Source organism: Daphnia pulicaria, chromosome 6 (assembly GCF_021234035.1).
Source record: "Daphnia pulicaria isolate SC F1-1A chromosome 6, SC_F0-13Bv2, whole genome shotgun sequence".
NCBI classification, from domain to species: Eukaryota; Metazoa; Arthropoda; class Branchiopoda; order Diplostraca; family Daphniidae; genus Daphnia; species Daphnia pulicaria.
The window spans coordinates 2,385,950-2,408,345 of NC_060918.1; the positions used below are offsets into that span (position 1 = coordinate 2,385,950).

Consider the following 22,396-nt stretch of genomic DNA (forward strand, 5'->3'; position numbering starts at 1 on the left):
TGTGTCTGTGTCAACAATGTGTCAACACAGGCTCCTCCCCCAAAAGCTTTTATGGAACATGCCCAAACATGCCCAAACAAATCACCACCAGATGTCGTCGCCGTGATGACGCAATCTTTGATGACGCAACAATTAGCATCACCACCAGATGTCTATAGCATCTCCGTGATGACGAAATCTTCAAGTACCGGGCAGATTTCCCACGATAAATTCTATTACGGGCAGATGATTAAGCTACAGAAAAGCGAATAGCAAAAGGGTCTGACTTTACTCTAGACCAAAGTTCCCCGGATTTGAACGGGGCTCAGGTTACTCGTTATTAAGATAAGTATCCACCCATATTCAGTCAAATAGTACATAATCGTCAATTTAAATACTAACAGCAGATTGGTAAAGGGTTAAAAATGGTATTAGTAAATAAGCATCCATTTAAAGTCTATACAATACTTAATTATGTCGGATATTTGACTTTAGATAAAGGAACAATGTCCGCAAGGCACTAGTACATGATTTGGTGTTATAGGACTTTCGAAATTCCGTAAATGCACATTAATAGTTTCCGTGTGTCAATTGTTACCTTTGTAATACTTATGTAAATATGTAAATACTTTTCCAGTGGACTATATTTAGATGAAATCTAATTTTAATAATTGTACGTAAGACGTAAGATAACGATTAACATGGATCTCCCTCAAATAGGGAAATTGAATAGTATTTCCACACGTGAAAATCAAGTTGTCATGCAAGTGCACCTTGGATCAAACAGGGAAAGAAATTCAATTTACCGGAAGATGAACATTGACGATATTCAATCATATTTTAATTTTCTATCGTGTGCCTTCTTATATATTATTACCGTCAAAAGTGCATTGACTTGTTAACTAGAGGGCATATTACGTTTATTTATGTGCACCTGTGAAACTATAATCTTTACTGCACCAATCGATGGACTACTCCGTTGTAGACATTGTTCATTTTTCTATATTTACATATCTAGAATAAGTTGATAGCAGCAACAGTAACAAGGCAAATTATGTCAGCTCCAAATCTCAACCTAAAAGCCCCTATCCGTGACAAAGCCAATAACATACTGGCATATGACAACTGGCACATAATTTGCATTTTTTCCTTTTACTGCTATTAACTTATACCATAGATGACTTTAGAAAAATGAACAATGTGCACTTAACACTAGTACATGAGTTGATGTGATTGTGTTTTCTTATTTGAAGGAAAGTATTGATGGTTGCCGCTTGCACTATTATTATCTAGCTTATTCAAATCCCTTACCGGATTGCTATAAACATAAAGAATTTCATCCAATTATTTTACGCTTTAGTGCTTATCGCGGATCATTCCGGTTAAATGAATTACCCTGATAGGAAACGGCCGGTTGATTCCCAACGAAAGAATTCCCATCAGATGAGGAATTAATCACGCCGAACAAGCACCTTATTTAAACTAAAAAAAACATGATGTCTTAAGGGGTAATGCTAAGAGATGTGCAGTGGCTTCATATCTAGATTGCACACTGTAGGTATCGCATGCACCTGCGGAATTATGAAAACTGAATTACATCAATTGATGTAATGATTCGTTGAATACATTGTTCATTTTTCTATTTATACATCTCTGGGACATGTTAATAGCAGCAACAGGAAAAATGCAAATTATGTCAAATTTCGCATTTCTGAATCGTTCTGAATGCAACAATCGCGGTACATAAATCATTAACATGAAAAAAAAAACTGTATACAGCTAGAAATGGACAACAAGTTTATTTACGTGTATCTTTCACGTGTTTATAGCTACGAGATGCACACCGCGGTAAGTGAACGACAAATAGTAAAATTTGATAAAGTGCGAAACTGTTTTATATCTGCGCAAAAACTAAATAATGACGATTCAGACCTGTATTGTTTTCAGGACAATAAAATTGTGCATGATGGTTCAATAACTGTCCAATATTTTCAATCATGGAAAGAATAAATCCCATTAAGGATAAAATATTATATGTCGTTATGACGATTGAATAACTTTTTCCCGGTCTATCATTAGCCAATTATTCGTTGTTAATAGCAGACGATTTGATGACTGCTGTTCGCTGTTTATTTTGCTTCCGGATGTTGTGAATTTTCTTACAGGGTTTCGTAAATTCCAGTTTTACCTGCTCCGTTGCTAGTATCCTTTGCTCATGCTGTCCATTTCCAATTAACGGTTCGTCACGCTTCGATTTGTCACTGGTCGGGGGTGATATTGAAACAGCGACGAAAGAATTGCGTCTAGATGTCGGATTGCTACCATTGTGTTTTAGCGAAGCAATTTTCTTCCAGAAATTCGGCCCCAGCAGACTACTTGGCCCGGGTTGACTAGTGGTATTGTGCACTTTATGGTACAGGAACTTGGGATGACTTTTAGTGACTGGCGTTGAATCATCCAGCGCGCCACTTTGATTTTGAGAAGCCAAATTCTTCAAGAATATTTTGGTCGTCTTTGCTTTGGTTCGTTTTTCTTGTTGCTGGTGGCCTGCTCTGTTGGCCAGGTATTTCAATTTAAGCGGCATCATGCGGCTGAATTTCGTCAACTTTTTCAGCTCTTCTTCGATTTCGTTGAGTCGTTCTTCAAAATTCTTTTCTGATCGGAGCTGCTCTGGCTGATTGATTAGATTTGATGAGGACCCATATCGCCCTTGGACACTTTGTTCCATCTTTGATTCCCCGGTTTGTTTATTATTCTCCGAAACCTCCAGTTGCGGGTGAAAAAGTCGAGGCTCTTTAGGAACGGTGGAGGCGAACAGGACGTCCCTCCATCGCTGGAAAGTCGTCTCCAATGAAGGAAGAGGTGAGATATCGACGTCGGCACTAGTTACGTTCGAAAGAATGGTCATTTTGTCATCGGGTACGTCGTTTCTCTTGTCTCCGGGTCATCTCGACTATGAATCTCGAACGTCAATAAAGGCTCTTTCTTCACTCTTTTTTTTTTTGTATCCCAAAAGGCACCGCTAGAGAAAAACCATGAAGCACTAGACTCGCAAGGCGGGAGAAGCGCTGTACTCGACGCAATGGTATCTGGAGTGTTTTTATTCTCACGTTGAATATTTTAAAAGCGCCATCATATTTCATTGTCGCCATAATATTTTCCCAACTAGGAATTAATCGATCCCAAGGCGAGTGAACAAGTTCTGGAGCTCATTGTCAAAATAGCGGAACATCCGGCTATTTGAAAACAGATCCATCGAGTCTTGGGTCTATTGTATTATAAGAAGGCGATTTTGTTTTCTTAGCCAATATTGTTTTAACGTTGAGGGTGGGTTTTTTTCTTGGGTTAGAAACTCTGGAAGCGAACAATGCCGCCTACTCTCAAAGGATTGATGCCACTCGCAGTGAATTAGGTTGGATAAATAAAAGATTGGATGACGGAACATGCAAGCAACGAGACGCGTGGGAATACAGACAGCACACTCTAGCTTCTCTGTTACGCAATTTCTTTATTGTCTAGTTTTTTTTCTTCTCCCCATTTATAATATTTTATAATATTTTTCTATCATACATTTTGTGGCAGCCAAAATGTCAGAAACTAATGTTAAAAAAACTCTTGTTCCTTTTTAGAAGAAATATTAAAATGAAAAAAAAAACTCTTGTCGACAATCCTGATCGACAATACCGATGCTTGACAAGTATTAACAATCAGAAGACCATTGAAAGTTGGCGAAGACATACAGAAGCCGCCGTAAAGAATATTGAAGTACGTGACTACGTGTCGAGTATACCTTCGGGAGCGGTGAGACTGTAATAGTAGAGTTGCTGGCGAAGCCCGCGGCCGACTCGGGTGTTGCAACATGGTCAGTGCCGCCTGTATATAGCAAAATTATTACGAAAAGGTTTTTTTCTCTTTTTTTTTTTAATCTAAACGTTTATTCTTTTATAATCGAGTCGATTTTTTTTTTACAATCTGCACGCTAGCGCGTCAAGCCGGTATGGGATTCCAGACTACGTATGTTTGTACCGTGGCTTTTTAAAACAAATCACTTTTTATAGCATAAATATTTGACAGGGTTTTTTTTATGTGTACAGATGGGAAGTACACATAGCCTATGCGACAGTATTTTTTTTTCGATTTGTCCTCTTGTATAGTAGCAACGGTAATGACACGTGTCAGAAACACGCAAGTATATGGTTACAGTAGCTTTTTCATCTGGATTACAACCCAATACACGAAACGGCACAGTGAATTAAAACCAGAAAGAAAATCTATTTTTATTGATGCAGTACTCAGTTATGATGAATAGTTTTACTTAAGATGCTTTAATTTAGAGGAAATTAAATAAACTTAAAATATCTTGCAAAGTTCAACCAATTTTATTGATTTTCATTTTACCTGATGAGGTGATCAGCAACACGACGATGACAATTAGAAAACGCGCTGTTTTCATCGCCGTAATTTCACACTAAAGAGGCAAAGACTTTGATAAAACAAAAAGATGAGATTTCCGGATATAACCAACGGTCGAGTGGACTAGACGTCGAACCAGGAAATAAAGACCTATACAGGCGCGGTCAGCTTCTCTTTTACCTTCTGGATACAAAGTCTCAAGATGTTCCGCGTCCAGCGGATGTTATCAAGAAAAAGGCGGTTTCTGAAGTGCGCGCTTGCGTATTCGATTGATGGCAATCGGGCCATTGCACCTTTTACTTTCTAGTTTCACACTCTCAAGCGTATATATCACTAGGGGAAAGTACACAAATTCTAGCGGGAACGAGAGTCGTCAGCTTTTGGGTGAAAATATAGTCATTTATTTGGCATTGAATTTCCACGATTTCAATTTCTATCTTTTTGGATAAAATTTTAGGGATTTCTATTTCGATGATTTTCTCGATAAAAAATGACGAATCACGGCGAGCAATAAGCATAACATTGAATCGATGGCCGGGGAGATTTTGGGTGGAAAGTGAAAAGAATATCGCAGGCAGATGCACAGCAGCAGCCAAGGTGGCAACCTCGTTAAATATCTCATCAACCGACGGAACGGAAAATTGACGTTCAAGATGCTGGTAATGGTATGTAGCGTTGAAGGTGACGATTCCCATTACGAATCGATGCGTAGACGAGGGGGAAGGGTTTAACGGTCCCGACATCTTTTTCCCTTTTTCCGCTTAAAATAAAGCTACTGTGCATGATGACACACGATCTCGGTATCACTCATCAGACTTCGCGAAGACTCATTAGTCAGGAGTAGCAAATCCCTTTTTCGCCGTCTCGTGATGAACCGCGTCCACTTTCTGACCGTCAAGTACAATGCGCAGAACAATAACAACCAAAATCTGAAAGAATGAGCACGGGCAAATGGAATGGGGAGCAATCGAACGGCTTTCTTGTTGACCAGCGTTGATTAAATTTCTCCCCTTGTCCACCTCGAAATGGTCGGCCCATTGCCAACAAGAGAAAGAATGATCGATGGGAAACACACGCCCAAAAGGAGGAATCGAGAAGGCTGGAAAAGGAGACTAACCACGCCTCTCCTACAAGGTTTGAGGTCACAAACCAATTAGTCGTTAAGTCAGTGCAGGAAAGAAGTTGTGAAATGTTGGATCCAATTCAAATAAACGCTTTTGAAACACAGGGTCCTTCAACAATAGTGTGTATTAGTTAGCTTCATCCGAATTATTCCACGAATCTCCTTACAACAGTTTGAAACATTTCCTGTGGACGATTCAATACGAAAGGTTAAGCAGTTAACAAGATTGTTAAGTTCAAAATTTCAGAAGGTTGGAAAAATCTTAGCGAACAAATCGAAGACAACACAGTGCGTGTTACACCCAAAATAAGCGTCAATCACAAAAATCCGCAAGTGCCAAATTATTCACTTTCTAAACAGTAGGTCACAAGGAAATCAAAATAGGAGGTCAAGAAAAGTGAAAAACAGAAAACAAAATTCAATGCAACTGGCTTCCACGAGACAAAATTTCAGTGTGACGTAGAAATTCTGTGCGAAAAAGAAACGAACGCTCCTCTTTAGTTGCCGACAGGAAGAAAAAAATAAAAAAGTAAGAAAAAGAAAAAAAAAGAGATATAACAAAAACAAACAAGGAAACAAAGAAATTGGAGCCGATCTTTAAACCAATTGTTCTTGGAAACGACTTAAAGAAATTTATTGCATGTAATTTGGTCCTGCAATACCAGAGTGAAATCAAGTTTGTCGTTTTCAGTGTGTGGGACGAGAAGGATCTGTAAAAGACTGAAAACAGAAATGACTTGATGAGTTGGCTGGGAGCCAGGCGACTCGGGATCCCACACTAAAGTCAACTTCCCAATACCGTTGTACTTCTCGTGTGTCATCTTCAATGGTAGTTTTTAATAGTAAAAAGCGGATTTAACGAAAATCGGATAAACCCAAAAGCCGATTAAACGAAAATGCTAACCTTTTTGTCAGTAAAAATTCAACTTACTTCTATGAAGAGGTGGCGAATGATTTCCAGATAAATTAAGACAACGTCAACCGAATGGTCAAGCACTGCCAACACAATTCCATTGACCTCGATCGAACCACTTTTTCCTTTTTCGGATCAAATTAGCCAGATGAAGTTCAGAATGAGTTTCTTGGAGAGCTTTGGCAGCTAATTTCCTTGAATTGCAATTGTCCAACAACCTAGGAAGAAAAAATTAATTGATTGACTTAAATGGTTCTAAAGTTTACGTTAAGGTACGAAAGAAATAATCCTTAAGTCGGAAAGTGGTAGCTAAGTTGGAAGAGCGGTTCAAGGCAGAGAAATACTTTCTCTTTAGTTTTTTCCACAATTTTCCATTTTTTTAGCGAAATTGATATAAACATTTTTTAAATAGTTTCATGCAAAGGATGTAAATATAAAATGTTATAGGGTTTTTTTAACAAAATTCTATTGTTTTTCGGGGTTTTTTCATTTTTAAAGCAGGGTTTTTTTGGGCACTTAAAAAAAAAACTTTAGATTAGGTTTTTTGGCAACGTCCCGGCGTATCCGGTATCCCAGAAAATCAAATTGGAAGCACAAAACCCCATTCGAGCACTGTCAGCCCAAGGGTGCTACCACGCTCAAAGAAGGTAAAAGTGTACACGGTAAAAAATGCCCAAGCAGCAGTTTCGCGACACTGATGTGATCAGTAAAGTGTAAGTTTCGTTTCCATAAAATCTTTTAAAGTTAAGAACTAACCACTTTTTTTTTCTATTCACATTGACAGTGTTAAAGTGAACTTTGGGATAGGAAGCCAACAACAAATACAACAACAGGCCCATATTCCAATGGTGGCAAACGAGCTGTATAATCACGATTCTAGAACACCTGTGCAATTTGGAATGCTGGACAGGAGAATGGTGACTGACTATTTTAAAATTAATGACATAGCGCTGAAATCATTCAATACAATTTTTTTTTTTTTTTCAGGGGATAAATGTTGAAGGTCCACTTTGTACAACATGTGGAAAAGGGCTTCAAAACTGTTTAGGTCATTTTGGTTATATTGATTTACAGCTTCCCGTTTTCCATGTTGGATTTTTCAAAGCTACGATAACTGCCTTGCAAACTATTTGCAAAACTTGCTCTCACGTTTTGCTTGATAAGAAGATGAGAAAGATTTATCGAGCTAAGCTTAGAACCCACAACTTGCCCTATCTTCAAAAGAAAGCACTGAGGAAGCAAATTGTAGAAAAATGCAAAAAAGTAACACGCTGCCCCAATTGCAATGATATCAATGGCACGGTGAAAAAGTGTGGAATGTTGAAGATCTCCCACGAGAAATTTGAAAATTTCAAGAGAGACAGTTCTACGATACAAAAACAACTGGTGGCCTACGATACTGCTGTGCAGTTCAACAAAGAGATTGAACCAATGTTGTCATCTGCTTTGATCAACATTTTGAATCCTCTTGAAGTATTTGGCCTTCTTAAGAGAATACCAGACGAAGACGTTCAGTACATACTGATGAACCCCGAACACGGGCACCCAAAGGACATGATTCTCACCCGTGTTCCAGTTCCTCCTGTTTGCATTCGACCTGCAATATCTTCTAAATCGGGAACAATAGAGGACGATTTAACAAGAAAACTTAGAGAAATTGTCAACTTAAACGAGTTAGTGACCATGAAACTGATTAACGGTGAAAGTTGCTCCAGTCTTATGGAAACTTTTGACGATTTGCAACTGCAATGCGCCCTGTACATCAACGGAGAACTCCCCGGAATCCCGCCGAACCTGCAGCCAAAAACACCATCTCGTGGTTTAGTTCAACGCTTAAAGGGAAAAGAAGGACGCTTTCGAAAAAATCTTTCGGGGAAGGCAGTCGACTTTTGCGCTAGAACAGTCATTTCGCCTGACCCGAATCTGCGGATTGATGAAGTTGGTGTCCCGGAATTGATTGCGAAACTTTTGACTTACCCTACTATTGTTAATGAAGCCAATATCGAAATAATGAGAAAATTGATAAGAAACGGACCAGATATCCATCCTGGCGCCATTTTTCTAAAGGAAAAAAACTCAAAATTGCCAATATTCCTGAAGTACGGAAATCGTCGCGAAACCCTAGCTCGAAACCTGAAGGTAAATTATTGTTTTAAAAAATACATGTTAAACAGAATGACTAACGAGTTAACGACATTTTCCTACAGGTCGGCGATTTGGTTGAAAGGCATATGATGGACGAAGACATCGTATTGCTCAACCATCAGCCTTCGTTGCACAAACTTTCGATTATGTGTCACCGAGCCAAGATTTTGCCGGGCCTCACTTTCCGCCTTAATGAGTGCGTCTGTACACCCTACGATGCAGATTTCGACGGTGACGAGATGAATCTTCATCTTCCTCAAACAGAAGAAGCCCGCGCAGAAGCCTTGATCCTATTAGGGACAAAATCTAACTTAGTGACTCCTCGAAACGGCCAATTATTGATAGCAGCTATTCAAGTAATAATTTAGTCAATCAATGGTTTGTAAATGATTGGTGTAATTTAAATTGAAAATAGGATTTCATAACTGGAGCTTATTTACTGACGTTGAAGGATGCTTTCTTCGATCGAGCCAAGACTTGCCAAATGGTTGCATCCATGCTTGCAGGTACGTTTCTCTCATTTCTTTCAGTTTGTTTTACTGAAATCAACTTGCCTTTTTAATAGGTGACGAGGTAAACATGGTCATTAAACTTCCACCTCCGTGTATCCAAAAACCCGCAGCCCTATGGTCAGGAAAACAGATTTTCAGTTTGATTCTTCGTCCTAATCCTGGAGATCGCATTAAAGTTAACCTGAGAACCAAAGGAAAAGAGTATTCAAAGAAGAACGAAGAGTTTTGCGTCAATGACGGGTTTCTGTTGGTCCGTAATTCTGAGGTGTTAGCAGGATGCGTTGACAAATCTACCATTGGATCTTGTTCAAAAATCAACATTTTTTACGTACTTCTTCGCGACTACGGAGAGGATTTCGCTATTCAGGCAATGTGGAAACTTTGCCGAGTAGCTTCTTATTATATGATGAACCGAGGATTCTCTATCGGCATTGGTGATGTAACTCCTGGTAATCATTATTTATTTTATTTATTCATTTTTTTTGTTTCGTAACATTCCTTCGATAATTTACTTAGGTAAAACTTTGCTGAAAGAAAAGCAAAATCTCTTGGACTCTGGTTATTCCAAGTGCGACGAATACATTCGTTTACTCACTATCGGTCAGTTACCTTGCCTTCCGGGATGCAATGAAGAGGAATCTTTGGAATCGAAAATCTTGAAAGGTTTGTTAAATAGTAGTCAGTACTGAATTAATACTTCAAATAATATGTTAACATTTGGTTTATTACTCGTGGAACACAGAACTTTCTGGGATTCGTGACCAGGTCGGAGAAGTGTGCATAAAGGAGCTGCATCCGAGTAACAGCCCGTTGGTCATGTCAAAAAGTGGTTCGAAAGGATCACTAATCAACATTTCTCAGATGATTGCCTGCGTAGGACAACAAGCTTTAAACGGCAAACGAGTGCCCAATGGTTTTGAAGACCGTAGTCTCCCTCACTTTGATCTACATTCGAAAATCCCAGCTGCAAAAGGTTTTGTCTCCAACAGCTTTTACTCCGGACTTTCTCCCACGGAATTTTTCTTCCACGGAATGGGTGGGCGTGAAGGATTGGTAGATAAAGCCTTAAAAACAAGTGATGTTGGGTAGGTTATTCGATATTGGCACTAATTGACTGCAGTGATGTGATTAATTTTGTATTTTTTCAAAGTTATGCGCGACGGCGACTAAGTAAATCCTTGGAAAACTTTTGTTGCCGATACGATTCGACTGTGAGGAACTCCTCCGGAGAGGTCATTCAGTTCGATTATGGAGGTGATGGGCTAGATCCTACTTACATGGAAGCCAAAGATCGCCCGGTCGACTTCCAGCGAACTCTTGATCATACCAAAGCCGCTTCCCCTTATCCAGATGAAGAACCTTTGGATGATATTGAACTGAAAGGATCTTTTGACTCGATTATGGAAATAGATGAGTTTAAAACGCTTGGGATTGATTTTAAACATGAACTCAGGTTACTTTTCACTTTTAATAATCCTTTTTAGTAGTATTTCTAACGTCGTGAATATAGAGTTTTTGTCGAGAACCAAGTCAAACGGATTAAATCGGTGCGAGAGATGTACAAAATGGTGGGACGAGCACTACATCCAGTGGAAAAACACCTGGAGCGGATAACCGTTGGCCAATTGGTTGAGTTCTGTGACTTGGCGAAGGAAAAGTACGAAAGGGCTAAAATTGAGCCAGGTAAAAATTTGAAATCCCCCCCCCCCCCTTAGAAAAATAGCTTAAAATCATGTTTTGCAGGTACTGCCGTTGGAGCTCTTTGCGCTCAAAGTATTGGAGAACCCTTAGCAAAAATGACGTGTAATCCATTTGCTGGTGTTGCTTCCAAGATACCGGGAGTTCCTCGGTATGTTCAATTTTGTGCCATTTTTAAAAAATTACTTTAGTGACAATAGATGATTCATTTAATGGAATTATTTTAGAATTAAGGAAATCATCGATGCTTATAAATCAATCAGTACGCCAGTCATTTCTACTCAGCTTTTAAAAGATGATGACCCGGAGTATGCTCGACGAGTAAAAGGACGGATAGAAAAGACTACGCTTGGAGAAGTATATAAACTAATATCTTAGTCGTTTTATCTTCGTTAACTAGAAATTTTATGTTTCAAGGTAACGGAATACTTCGAGGAAGTCTATAAACACAACGGTTGCTTTTTAATGATTAAGTTGGACGTGAATAGGATCCGATTGCTTAAATTGGAAGTGAACGCAAGTTCCATTCGACTTAGGTAAAATTAATTATCAATGTTCAAATTTTGAGGTATAAATTGCTATTATTTGTTTATTTTTAATCATTTCAGCCTCTGCGATGGAAAGCTAAAGATTAAACCGAGTTTCGTTGCAGTCCTCAATGAAACGGAAATTATAATCAGATGCACTGCATCCACGAAATTGTCGATGAATGACGTTATGCAAAATCTTAAGAGAGAGTTGCCCAAGCAAGTCATCAAGGTGCGGTCTTCAGATTTCTTTTGAATTTTTAATACATAATTATTTTTTCTTTTTTTTAGGGCTTCGATAGTATCACTCGAGTGGTAATAAACACTGACGATACGAGAAACCCACCGATGTATTCCTTAGTTGTTGAAGGTAACAACATGCGAGAAGTGATGGCGACTTACGGTGTTAAAGGGTCCTCGACTACATCAAGCAATATTTTTGAAGTTTTCAATACTTTGGGAATCGAAGCTGCCAAGTAAGTTATCTATTTTTTTTTCTTTATAAATATAATTAATAAGTTATTGTTAAATAATTAACTCAGGGAAACGATTGCCCAAGAAATTAAATCGACCATGGAAAGCCACGGCATGAGTGTCGATCGTCGTCACGTCGCCCTTCTTTCAAGTTTCATGAGTCATCGTGGTGAAATTCTGGGAGTCACGAGACATGGATTGGCCAAGATGAAAGAGTCGGTTCTTAACTTGGCCTCGGTAAGTATTGGAACAGATTTTGTTTTTCAACATTCCACCAATAACTCTTATTTCTTGCTAGTTTGAGTGCACCTCCGAACATTTATTTGATGCAGCATACTACGGCCAAGAAGATGAGATTACTGGGGTTAGTGAATGCATCATCATGGGATCACCAATGTCAATTGGAACGGGTTCCTTTAAGCTTATATACAAAACAGAAAGCACCGTTCCACTCAAAACAAGACCACTTATTTTTGACGTTCCAGAATATCACGTCCCTATGGTATAGTGTTTTAACTTAATAATCTGGATGCATGGAGTCAGTTTGCTTGCGTTAAACTTTAATTAGTAGACATTTTTTTACGTACGTTGCTGTGTGCTGTCGTTGTACGATGTTTACTTTTCGTTTGTTTTTTGTATGTGTTTTAAGCCAAGATTACAGAAAAAATTTTGATGAAAACTTTGAAATTTTTATCCTTTTTTTTTAGTTATACACCTTAAGTCAGGCATCAGCAAGTCGTGTGTGATCGTAAGTTGGAAAGTGATCCGGTGTGATACCTAATTGCGGTTTACGAGTCAAAAGCAACACTTGATTTATCTTCATCATGTTACCCGAAGGGTTTCAAACGGTTTCAAATCACGTTTTTTTTAATGGCTTTATCATAGCGTTTGATCATTTTCAGCTGTCAAGTTAGTCATGTGTCCACCAGGTGGCGGAGACGCAGAGTGACGTGGTTCAGCACTACAGTGAAACGAGGCGAAATGAGCGAAACAAATTGTAGCTGATTTTATATTCCTGTGATTTAAAATACCAAATTGAACTTCATATCATATCTAGGTTTATCTTGACCTAGTTTCCTCATTTATATACTGTACCAACTTATTTGTTCAAATTCTAAATGCATATGCTGTCAGTCATTCCAACAAGTTGACTTAGCGCTCAGTCAATTTCCATCCATTGGTCCCATCATGCTGTCGAAAGCCTAAAACTCATGTTTGAAGCACATTTATATTGGAATACAAATGTGCCGAGATAAGGTATTTCCCCATCATTGCTACAAGACCATTACAATTCAGATTTTCATTTAACATAGGTATTCATGCTGATAGGATCTTTTCTGAATCTCACAATTTTGGTGGCGCCCTGCAACATCATGTTTGTTGTTATGGCTGTTTTTACTTTGGCCTAGTAAAAAATTAAAACGAAACAAAAAAGGCAGTTGTATGAATTTTTTATCTCTGATTTAATTGGACAATTTGTGTAGGTGGGCCCAGAAAGCAAGTGAGTTTTAAGCCATATAACCATTTGGCATTCATTTTGAAATGTTGTTGTAGTTTCTAGACCCGTTCCAATCCCCAGCAACATCAATCTGCAGAAGAAAAGGCCAGTTTGCATCGGTTTGCATAATCTTCACTTTCAAAGGTCACGGAGATCATTATGTAAATCGTGTCATGCAGTTGTGTAGAGGTTGGGTGAGAACGGTTTGTGTTACAAAACCATTTGGTATTCATTTTGATATTGGTTTTTGTAGACACATCCCCAGCCACGTCAACCTGCAGAAGGAAAGGCCAGTTTGCATTTCCTTTACTTTCGAAGGTCACGGAGATCATAACGTAAAACGTGTCATGCGACGGGGTAGAGGTTAGGTGAGGACGACACGTGTTGCATCATTATCAAGCAGGTACAATATCCGCAAGGCTTAAGAGGTGGGTCAGGGTGAGAAAAAGTCGTATAAAAGGCGAGAGAAAAGGCGTTGAAATCAGTCGAGTGAGCATCTCCGACACGGCAACAACTGCTGTGCACTATTTGTCACTAAATCGAAATCACGAGTCAATAATCTGTTACTTGTAATTTTTTATCAATTTCTATTGTTTTTCTTATTTCTTAACATGCCAATTAGAAAATATTAATGTTCAAATTGTTTATTGTCTAGTTGCTTAAAAGGAGAGAAAAGGCGAAATAATCAGTTCGTTATTCACGATCTGAGGGCGCTCGGTGCTAAGAAGTTTTTTGGCAAGTTCTGCGCCGGATCTATCGATCACATCAGTAATTAAATTGGACTTGTTCCTAGTTTTTTCGCCATTGCGTCATCACTAGTCCCCCCTTCTTTTTTGTGTGTGATAAATCCATTATTTAGGTATCCGCCAGCTGCAGTGCATTCTACTTAAAGTCGCTCTACTTCTGGGAGTTGAAATTCACGAGAACGTGACGTTTGAAGGACTCGCTGAGCCGCCAGAAGATCAGTCGATCAGTAATTAGCAGCAGCAGCAGCTTTTTGCGTCTCAGAGATGTTATGAGACGTCAGTCTGGATTTTTATGTTTGTGTGTGTTTTGTTTCGTCAACAGAAATAGGTTGGAAGGCTAAAATTAGCCCGGCGGATCATCCAGTCTCGCAATATGAATTTGACGTGCTCATTGGTGCTGATGGCAAGAGAAACACATTGGACGGTATTATTGGAAACACTTAGCCTTGTCCTAAATTTCATATGTCTGACGAACGAATTTTTAAAAATTTCTTTCAGGGTTCAAACGCAAGGAATTCCGTGGACGACTGGCCATTGCCATTACGGCCAATTTGGTTAACAAGAAATCGGAAGCCGAGGCACGCGTCGAAGAAATTTCGGGCGTGGCTTTCATTTTCAATCAAAAGTTCTTCAAAGAACTCAACACCGTCACTGGCATCGACCTGGAAAACATCGTCTACTACAAAGACGAAACCCATTACTTTGTCATGACGGCCAAAAAGCAGTCGCTGCTCAGCAAAGGGGTCATTATTCAGGTATATATAACATTTGGCAGCTATTCCAATCTTGGAATTCCATCCTTGAAAAATCATTGACGTCTATACTTGTTATCTATTAGGACTTCCCGGACACGGTGAAGCTATTGTCGATCGAGAATGTTAATAAAGAGGCCCTGATGGACTATGCTCGTCAAGCGGCCGATTTCTCCACCAATTATCAGCTGCCACACTTGGACGTTGCCGTCAATCATTACGGCCAGCCGGATGTGGCCATGTTTGACTTCACTTCCATGTTTGCGGCCGAGAACGCTTCAAGGGTGCTAGAAAGACACGGCCACAAAATGCTCATGTGCCTGGTGGGTGACAGTTTACTGGAGCCGTTCTGGCCGACAGGCTCGGGATGTGCGCGTGGCTGGCTGAGCTCTTTCGACGCCTGCTGGGCCATCCACTCTTGGTCTAGTGGTCGGATGACTCCGCTGGAGGTCCTCGCCGAGCGAGAGTCCATTTACCGCCTGCTGGCTCAAACAACGCCCGAGAACCTGAACAAAGATTACAGTGCCTACACCGTCGAGCCTCAAACACGCTACCCCAATCTCAACATACGAACCTGTCTCGATATCCAGGTCAAATCACTCTACGACACGGATAACTTGGCCGAGCTGGCCAGACCTGTCAAAGCTCCCGTCGAGGAGGGAACTCGGAAAAGAACTAAACGACGTAAGATTAAAAAGGGTGAATTAACGCTGTTGGGGTTAGACATTGTTGTTCATTTTTGATTTGTTTCTTTTGCAGCCGACTCTTTCATTCACCCAGATACGTTATTGGTGTGGCTCAAGAAGCAGATTGCACTCTACGATATCACTATCACAGATATGACGAATTCATTTCAAGACGGCCTTGCCCTCTGTGCTATTATCCATCGATATCGCCCCGATCTGCTGGATTTCGCCTCACTGGATCCAGCAAATGTGGCCGTTAATAACCAACTGGCTTTCGACATCCTTGAAGAACTTGGCGTTCTTCCTGTAAATACCCTTAATCGAACTATTGACCGGGAATCGGCATTAACGCACTCGATTTCTCTTTTCTTAGGTGACCACCGGTTACGAAATGGCTCAGTTGGCCGTCCCTGACAAACTGTCCATGCTGTCCTATCTGACACAAGTTCACGAATTGTTCTGTGGGGAAATTCCTTGCGTCAAACAACCTAAAAGGGTCAGCAGCTTTTGCTATGAATCACGCAACAACATCAACAACTTTTTCTTTTCGCAGGAACTGACCGAGTCTGAGGAGGACATTTTGGGAGCAGCTTCTCTGAAACGGCCAACTGCCATTTGTTCTGCCGGCCAATACCAACGCGCCGCAGCTCAGAGCAAAGCCACAACGCGAACGTCGACGTCCAGCAAGCGGAAAACGTTGGAACGCGTAGCGACGGCAGAGGCGCCCAGCAGCACACTCAACCGGACCGGAGGTGACCGCAACAAGGCCGACATGTCTTTGCGCAAAGCCCGCAAGCGTCGCAGTACCGACCGTTCCTTACACAACACCGCGGTAAGTGCTGATACTCGCCCCCCCACTGGCGGGCTTTTGTTTCTTTCCCATTCTGGTTATATTATATACACAGTGAACCGAACAATGGTAGTACATCCAACAAACAAAATCCCAAACGGGCCTGCGAGCTCATATTTTTCCCGGTTTGGCTGCGTGCCCAAATTTGGTGCGAAAATTGTATCCTCCTCACATGTTGTTAAACGTGCGTTGGGGGTTCAGGAACGCGGTCAAGTCCAGCAAGAGATAGCCGCAAACCGGTTGGACCGAAAGCAACGGGCGGCAGCTTTCCTGCGCCTCCGATTCGATAGAAGTATGCAGATGTTGCAAGCCGGTGGCGATCCGGACGACGAGCCGGGCGGATTCAGCAAGGCCACAGAAAGACAGATGAAGGCTGATCGCGACCTCCAGGATATTTCCCTATTCATTTACCGACTCGAGTCAGATTTCGAGGATAAGAGGTGCCGACTGGAGAAGATGTTGTCCGGTTTCAACCCCACCGTAAGCCTCCAAGGCAATATCTGTGCCTTTGTGCATCCACAACATGCTATCCACATTTTCATTTTTTTGAATAGAAAGCATGACGCACAAGTTGAAGCAAGCCAGCAGTCGACGCGTTTGCTGTACAATCCTTTTTCTCCCACTTTCGTAACACACAAACCCCCTCCGGCTCCACGTGATTGGCAGTTGTTGTATTGTTGTCGGGAACCAACTATAGCTAGCCCCGAATTTCTAGACATGCATCTAACTCATCCATATTCAATCTGCCGGATTGAAAATATCTAACTCCCTTACCTCCCATGGCGAGCATGCCCAGTTTGAATACTAACTCGAGAGAGTGGCGCACGGTGTTTTCTTTTTTTGTGTCTTGTGTACGTTCATTTGTTTTGCGCTGGAAAATGTTCGCCAAAGTTTGACGTCGCCGTGTTTCCGTTTGATCGATTGTCTTGTCTCTCTCATTTTTCACTGGTTTCTCTGTTTTACAGGACCGCAATGCCAAGCCCGGCCGTGGTAGCGGTGCAGAAGGTAGCGAATCGCTGAGTAATAAAGTCCGTGATTTGGAAGCCAAGCTGAGAGGCAATCGCCCAACTGACAAGAAACCCAAAGATCTAATCCGAGCCATAGGTAACACAAAAATGACTTGTTGTTTGTTTTTAGTTTTCTTATCTTGTTGTCCTCGAGCTCGAAGATGAATTGCCATTTTCTGACTTGTTTCATGATTTATTTCGTAGGAAAATTGGATAGGAGCGACTGGCAACTTTCTGCTTTGGAGAAGAAGATTGAAGAGAACCAGACACCTGGTGGGGTGAAAGATCCGCACATGCATGATAACAAAGTGCCCAAATGGAACAGGGACGCGTTCACTGATAAGGTATCCTGATTTTTAATTTTGTGACATCTGGTCCCGTGTCGTCATATTTGTCTTTTTTCCTTTTTTTAAATTTTAGTTCGAAGCGATCAATCGCCGGATTCACGGTTTACCTGCAGAAGCCGTCAACGAAAAGTACGTCAACCTGGAACGCGGTATGAAGCAGCTGGAGAGGAAGCTCAAAGAAGGCAGTGTGCTGGATACGGGCCATCGAGGCAGCAATAAGGTTTCCGCCATGGCTCAGCAGCTGTCCAAAAAGGTGCCGGAAGTGTCCAGTGTGAATGATCAGGCGGAATCTTTCAGACCCAAGCCGGTGCTCAATCTTCCTCAGCAAGGAGGCTCGGAGACGTGCCATTTTTGCAGCAAACGCGTCTACCTGATGGAACGCATGAGCGCCGAAGGTCGATTCTTCCATCGCGGCTGCTTCCGTTGCGAGTACTGCGCTTCGACGTTGCGACTCGGAGGCTACGCTTTCGTCCGCGACGACCTCCTCGGCGGCGTCTTTTTCTGTATGCCGCATGTGTCCATGTTGTACTACATGCGCAACAAAATTCTGACGGGCCGCAACGGCGAAACTTGCGTTGACGGCCAAATTGAACGAAGAATTGCCCAGCCCGTTGCTGCCCAACCAAACAATCAACTTCTCAACATGTAACTAAATTTCCGTCTTATTTATTTGATAGGAACCGTAGTAATAATGTTTAAAATTCAATTTTTGAGTAGTGCGGATAAGCCAATCGTGTTTGAGCCGATCAAGAGCCCTCTAGTCCAGGCTGCTGTCCAGGCTGCCGATCTCGACTTCCGGCGAGATGGCACTCCGGAAAGAGTGGAATTTGAAAATTCCATCGCCGACGAGACGGCCAAAGAAGATCAACTGAGCGAAATCGACGAAGACGAATGGACTGACCACAATTTCGGCAATTCCGTCCATTCTGGCACGGAAGATGAAGCCTCATCTTTGGACGATTCAAGGTACATTCTATCTTGTCCTCCATTAAATTTTGGTGTGGTTATAAATCTGAGTGATCTTGTTTCTAGTTCCGACGATGACGAAGACGACGAGGAAGGGGGAGAAGAAGTTTCCAACGAAAATCTGATGGAACTTGACAGGCCTTTGACTGCAGACGAAACTCGAAGACTTGCCGAATCGTGGAAGAAACGCTATTCGACCGAAGCGTCCGATCGCAATCCACAGGAATGTCAAGAACCGCTTCACGAAAGCATTCCTGAAAGTACGTTTCGATTTAGAAGTTATATGCATCGAATAAATATTGACAATTGGTTGAGTTTAGATGAAGAAGAAAACAACGTCCGGATTGATGTCCCGGCCTTCCCGCTTGCATCCGAACCCATCCACAAGAAATCCAGTGAAGAAGCAACCAGTTCCGATACAGAGGTATAAACCTTCGAGCTTGCATCTCTGTTTAAATCAGTTATTATATAGCTGATTTGTTTGGTTTTACAGATGGGTTCCGATGAGGAGTTGGAATTGGAAGATGAAGAGGAGGACGATGAAGGAGAGTATGAAGAGGAGAGCGAATACGAGAATGGCGAAGAGGAGGAAGACGAAGATGATGAAGACGAAGAAGATGAAGAGGATGAAGAAGACGACCGAGATTCTGCTACGGAAATTGAAACTGATTCTGAATTTGATCAGAACAGCAATGCCGACGTACGTTTAGGACTTCAAGGAATCCCTACTATCGTTGTCAACGAATCAGAGGTTGAGCAGTTGAAAAAGAGCACTGACCAGCTGGCCAACGGTAATGGATTGGACAGTCATCCGGTAGCGGAAGTGGAAGCCGAACCATTGGAACAGATGCCACCCACCAGATCCACGAAGGGAGATCCCAAACCCATCTACGTTGATCAGTACATATCACTTGAAAATGCTCGACCACTCCAGCGGACGCTATCCCATGAAGATAGCAGAAATGCTGATTCGGCGACCGCACCTGGCCGTTCGGGAGTCTTGGCCTATTTGCGTCGCCACGAACAGCTAGAAAGGTCGCCTTCTACCAATATGGTGGCCTCTAAGAACTCGCTGGAACTCAAGAAAAAGTACATGATGGATTATGGAGGCTCTACAGGCTCGCTGGCACAAAAATCTGCTTCGACCACCAATCTCGATAGTAAGCTGAGGAGCTTTGTGGACACCATTTCCGAGGCCCAGAAAAAACTTAATCCGGCCCCTCAGCCCAGCGTTCCCATGCAGGTTGGAATTCGAAAATATTTTATTAAAGTGGTGATTTGACTTTGATTAAACATTTCTTGTCGTTTTAACAGGTGTTCTTACAGAACACGGCCAACATTTTCCAACCAGGGCCACGTCAAGTGCCAAACGTTTTACCTGTCGAAAAAACTAACGAACCTGCTCAACCGGTTCTCAGTATTCCAAAAGAAATGCCGCCAGAGGATTTGGAGTGTTTTGAAAAGGAACCTCCAACTCCGACCAACAGTGAACCCCCAGCTGAAGCGATTGCTGCAATCGAATCCGCTGAAATTGTAGCGGTCACGCCGAGCGACAGCGGCTCCGCCCAAACAAATGGAAACATCGCCAGCGAAGTCACTAGCAGTGACACCGAATCAGAAGAATCCAAGGAGGAATCTAATCGGGACGCGACTTCAGATTTCGACACGGATTCTGAAGCGGATTCATCCGAACCACCGTACGAAGCGCTCAACCAGTATGTTGCTTTGCCCTTCCTCCTCCTCCCGTTGTTTCACACATTCTTTTGTTTCTCCTCGCTCCCTGTTATTTTCCTTATTAATTCTTTAATAGTGGTTGTGGTTTCGTTTCACTGCCGTTCTTCCCGCTCTTCGTTTTCCTTACCCAGTAGTAGTAGTAGCTTTACCTTATCTATTATTATGCTTATTCTTTCAAATCGACCTGCGCTCAAATTTCTTTTTTCTACGTTACCTGACAATGTTTTAAAGTCGGCCTCCGGGAGAATTTTTTTTTTTTTTTTTTCGTTTCTAATCTTAGTCAATCCTACCGGTAAATCTTATTCTCTTATTCTTTATTTTGCGTCCCGTCTGAATCGTTTTCTATTTTGGGCTTTTCAACCACAAAATGTGTCTGACGAGCCAAGTGAAGTTAATATCCGAATTGCTTGATTGGGATGCCAAAATGACATGCAATCTAGTCTAACTAGAAACTATCTGCTGGATAAAAACAAGCGCAAAAAAGAAAAGAAAAATCCATCCCCAAAGAATCGAGTTGTAATCGTAACGCCGTGAAACAGTCCGATCAGCTTTTAAAAATCGCCGTTCAATATTGCCTTGAAATAATCTTCGTGTCCGTTAATTTTGTTTTCTTGTAATTTAAATTTAGAATAGTGAAGTGTGCTTTTATCATTTGCCTGTAAGCGCTTTTGAAGGAATAAGCAGTCGAAGATAATTTAGACTTGTCAGAGACACAATTAACCGGAAGCAACCTCTTTCTCTTGTGTTGTCTGGCTCTCCCCATTGCAGGTACCGTGAAGAGGACAAAGACCTGGAAACTCAAATGCTTGCCAAAGGCTTGCGGCTAGCTACGCTTCGCCAACGAAAGGAATCCCAAGTCTGATGATTATGAAACCGTCTAAAACACCACGTTTTAAAGAGGAGGATGTTTGTAAACATTTGAATTTTTTTTTTCCCTTTTATTTCTATCCTCCTCTCTTATTATCGAGTCTCTTCTGTCCATGGGATTCCATCCGTTCTGCGTAAGAACACCTCGACTTAAAACAAAAGTAGTCAATTTTTTTTGTCAAAATTTTTTTCATGAGAGGCCGCTTCCAAAACGTTGGTTAAATTGCTAGTCATTCATTGAAATGAATTGAGCCTTTGGACTGAAAAATGAGATTCACGCAGTCTGCGCTCCTTGGTGGCTGTCTTAAAAAAACAAAAAAAACACATAACCTTGTTTGATGGAATAATAACTTTGTTAACAACAATTTTTTGGGGGCTAGACGTACGTGAGGGGGGTGGTTATTAATGATTATCAGCCAACCGTGGATAACGCGTGCTGTAAGATGGGGTGGCGGCATTATCAGTGATAATAACTCATCAATTTGTGCATGTTGTTGAGCTTTTTTTCCTGTTTGTTGAATTAACGCCGACAAAAACTCGATAAATTGTTTCATTTCTCCCCTCCCTCGAAGAGAGTGTGCGTGTTGTGCAATGCTTTTGGCAGCTGGACCTCATTGTTTTTCATGTCATTCATGAACCGAAGTGAAGTTACCTTTTTTTTAACCTGCCTTTTTCTGTTTCTCGTTATATATCCTCTTTTATGGTTTTTCTGTATCCGTCGCTTTTCAACTTAACCAAACGATTTACTTCTTCGTATATACCTTCATGAAACAAACTGACTGATCAAATGTTTCCCTTTTTGTCTTTTGTTCCTGATCGATTCGGACTTACCATGAGATTGATACTCCTTAAATTTTTGTTTTTTCCCCCCTTATTTGTTTGTTTCATCCTTTTTTGAAAAACAAATTAAACATTGCCGAGTGCTAAAAAGATTGGCTTTGCCGTCATGCCTTGTATGACTTATGCAAGCAGACCCTCCCAAATATACATGACATCATTCGATCCTGAAACGAAATTATAATCATTTTAAAAAACATTTGTATATTCGTCTGAGCGATCGGATAAGACGACTTGTTAATACAGCAAAGATGTATCAATCACTTTCGTTTGTCTCGCTCCTGTCCTTGTATACCTAAAACTAGACAAATATTTTAAATTT

The 22,396-nt window shown here is 41.2% G+C and overlaps 3 protein-coding genes and 1 long non-coding RNA gene across 4 annotated transcripts; 3 read left to right on the plus strand and 1 right to left on the minus strand.

The window, feature by feature from the left end:
* Positions 1 to 1,591: 1,591 nt before the first annotated feature.
* LOC124343947 lies at positions 1,592 to 2,917 on the minus strand. Its single transcript, XM_046797325.1, has one exon. It carries the CDS (start codon positions 2,885 to 2,887, stop codon positions 2,063 to 2,065), a length of 825 nt encoding a protein of 274 aa, XP_046653281.1. The 5' UTR covers positions 2,888 to 2,917; the 3' UTR covers positions 1,592 to 2,062.
* Positions 2,918 to 2,992: 75 nt separating this feature from the next.
* On the plus strand, positions 2,993 to 3,414 carry LOC124343948. Its single transcript, XR_006919470.1, has 3 exons — positions 2,993 to 3,064; positions 3,149 to 3,245; positions 3,329 to 3,414. It is a non-coding gene; the product is annotated as an uncharacterized LOC124343948 (long non-coding RNA).
* Positions 3,415 to 7,042: 3,628 nt separating this feature from the next.
* On the plus strand, positions 7,043 to 12,430 carry LOC124343450 (DNA-directed RNA polymerase III subunit RPC1-like). The gene is made up of 17 exons (XM_046796762.1): positions 7,043 to 7,141; positions 7,213 to 7,345; positions 7,416 to 8,567; positions 8,636 to 8,929; positions 8,989 to 9,079; positions 9,139 to 9,534; positions 9,602 to 9,748; positions 9,828 to 10,170; positions 10,236 to 10,538; positions 10,596 to 10,768; positions 10,829 to 10,934; positions 11,011 to 11,140; positions 11,201 to 11,319; positions 11,392 to 11,542; positions 11,602 to 11,786; positions 11,853 to 12,021; positions 12,083 to 12,430. The coding sequence occupies exons 1-17, from the start codon at positions 7,098 to 7,100 to the stop codon at positions 12,290 to 12,292; spliced, it is 4,146 nt and encodes a 1,381-aa protein (XP_046652718.1). The 5' UTR covers positions 7,043 to 7,097; the 3' UTR covers positions 12,293 to 12,430.
* A 596-nt stretch (positions 12,431 to 13,026) lies between these two features.
* Positions 13,027 to 22,337, plus strand: LOC124344482 (F-actin-monooxygenase mical2-like). Its single transcript, XM_046798030.1, has 22 exons — positions 13,027 to 13,041; positions 13,098 to 13,159; positions 13,269 to 13,285; positions 13,339 to 13,391; positions 13,651 to 13,685; positions 13,938 to 14,050; positions 14,142 to 14,255; positions 14,351 to 14,452; positions 14,527 to 14,783; positions 14,867 to 15,464; positions 15,540 to 15,772; positions 15,840 to 15,962; positions 16,020 to 16,298; positions 16,518 to 16,796; positions 17,282 to 17,420; positions 17,528 to 17,667; positions 17,744 to 18,315; positions 18,385 to 18,636; positions 18,703 to 18,896; positions 18,957 to 19,060; positions 19,130 to 19,879; positions 19,951 to 22,337. Exons 1-22 carry the CDS (start codon positions 13,027 to 13,029, stop codon positions 20,779 to 20,781), a joined length of 5,262 nt encoding a protein of 1,753 aa, XP_046653986.1. The 3' UTR covers positions 20,782 to 22,337.
* Positions 22,338 to 22,396: the final 59 nt, after the last annotated feature.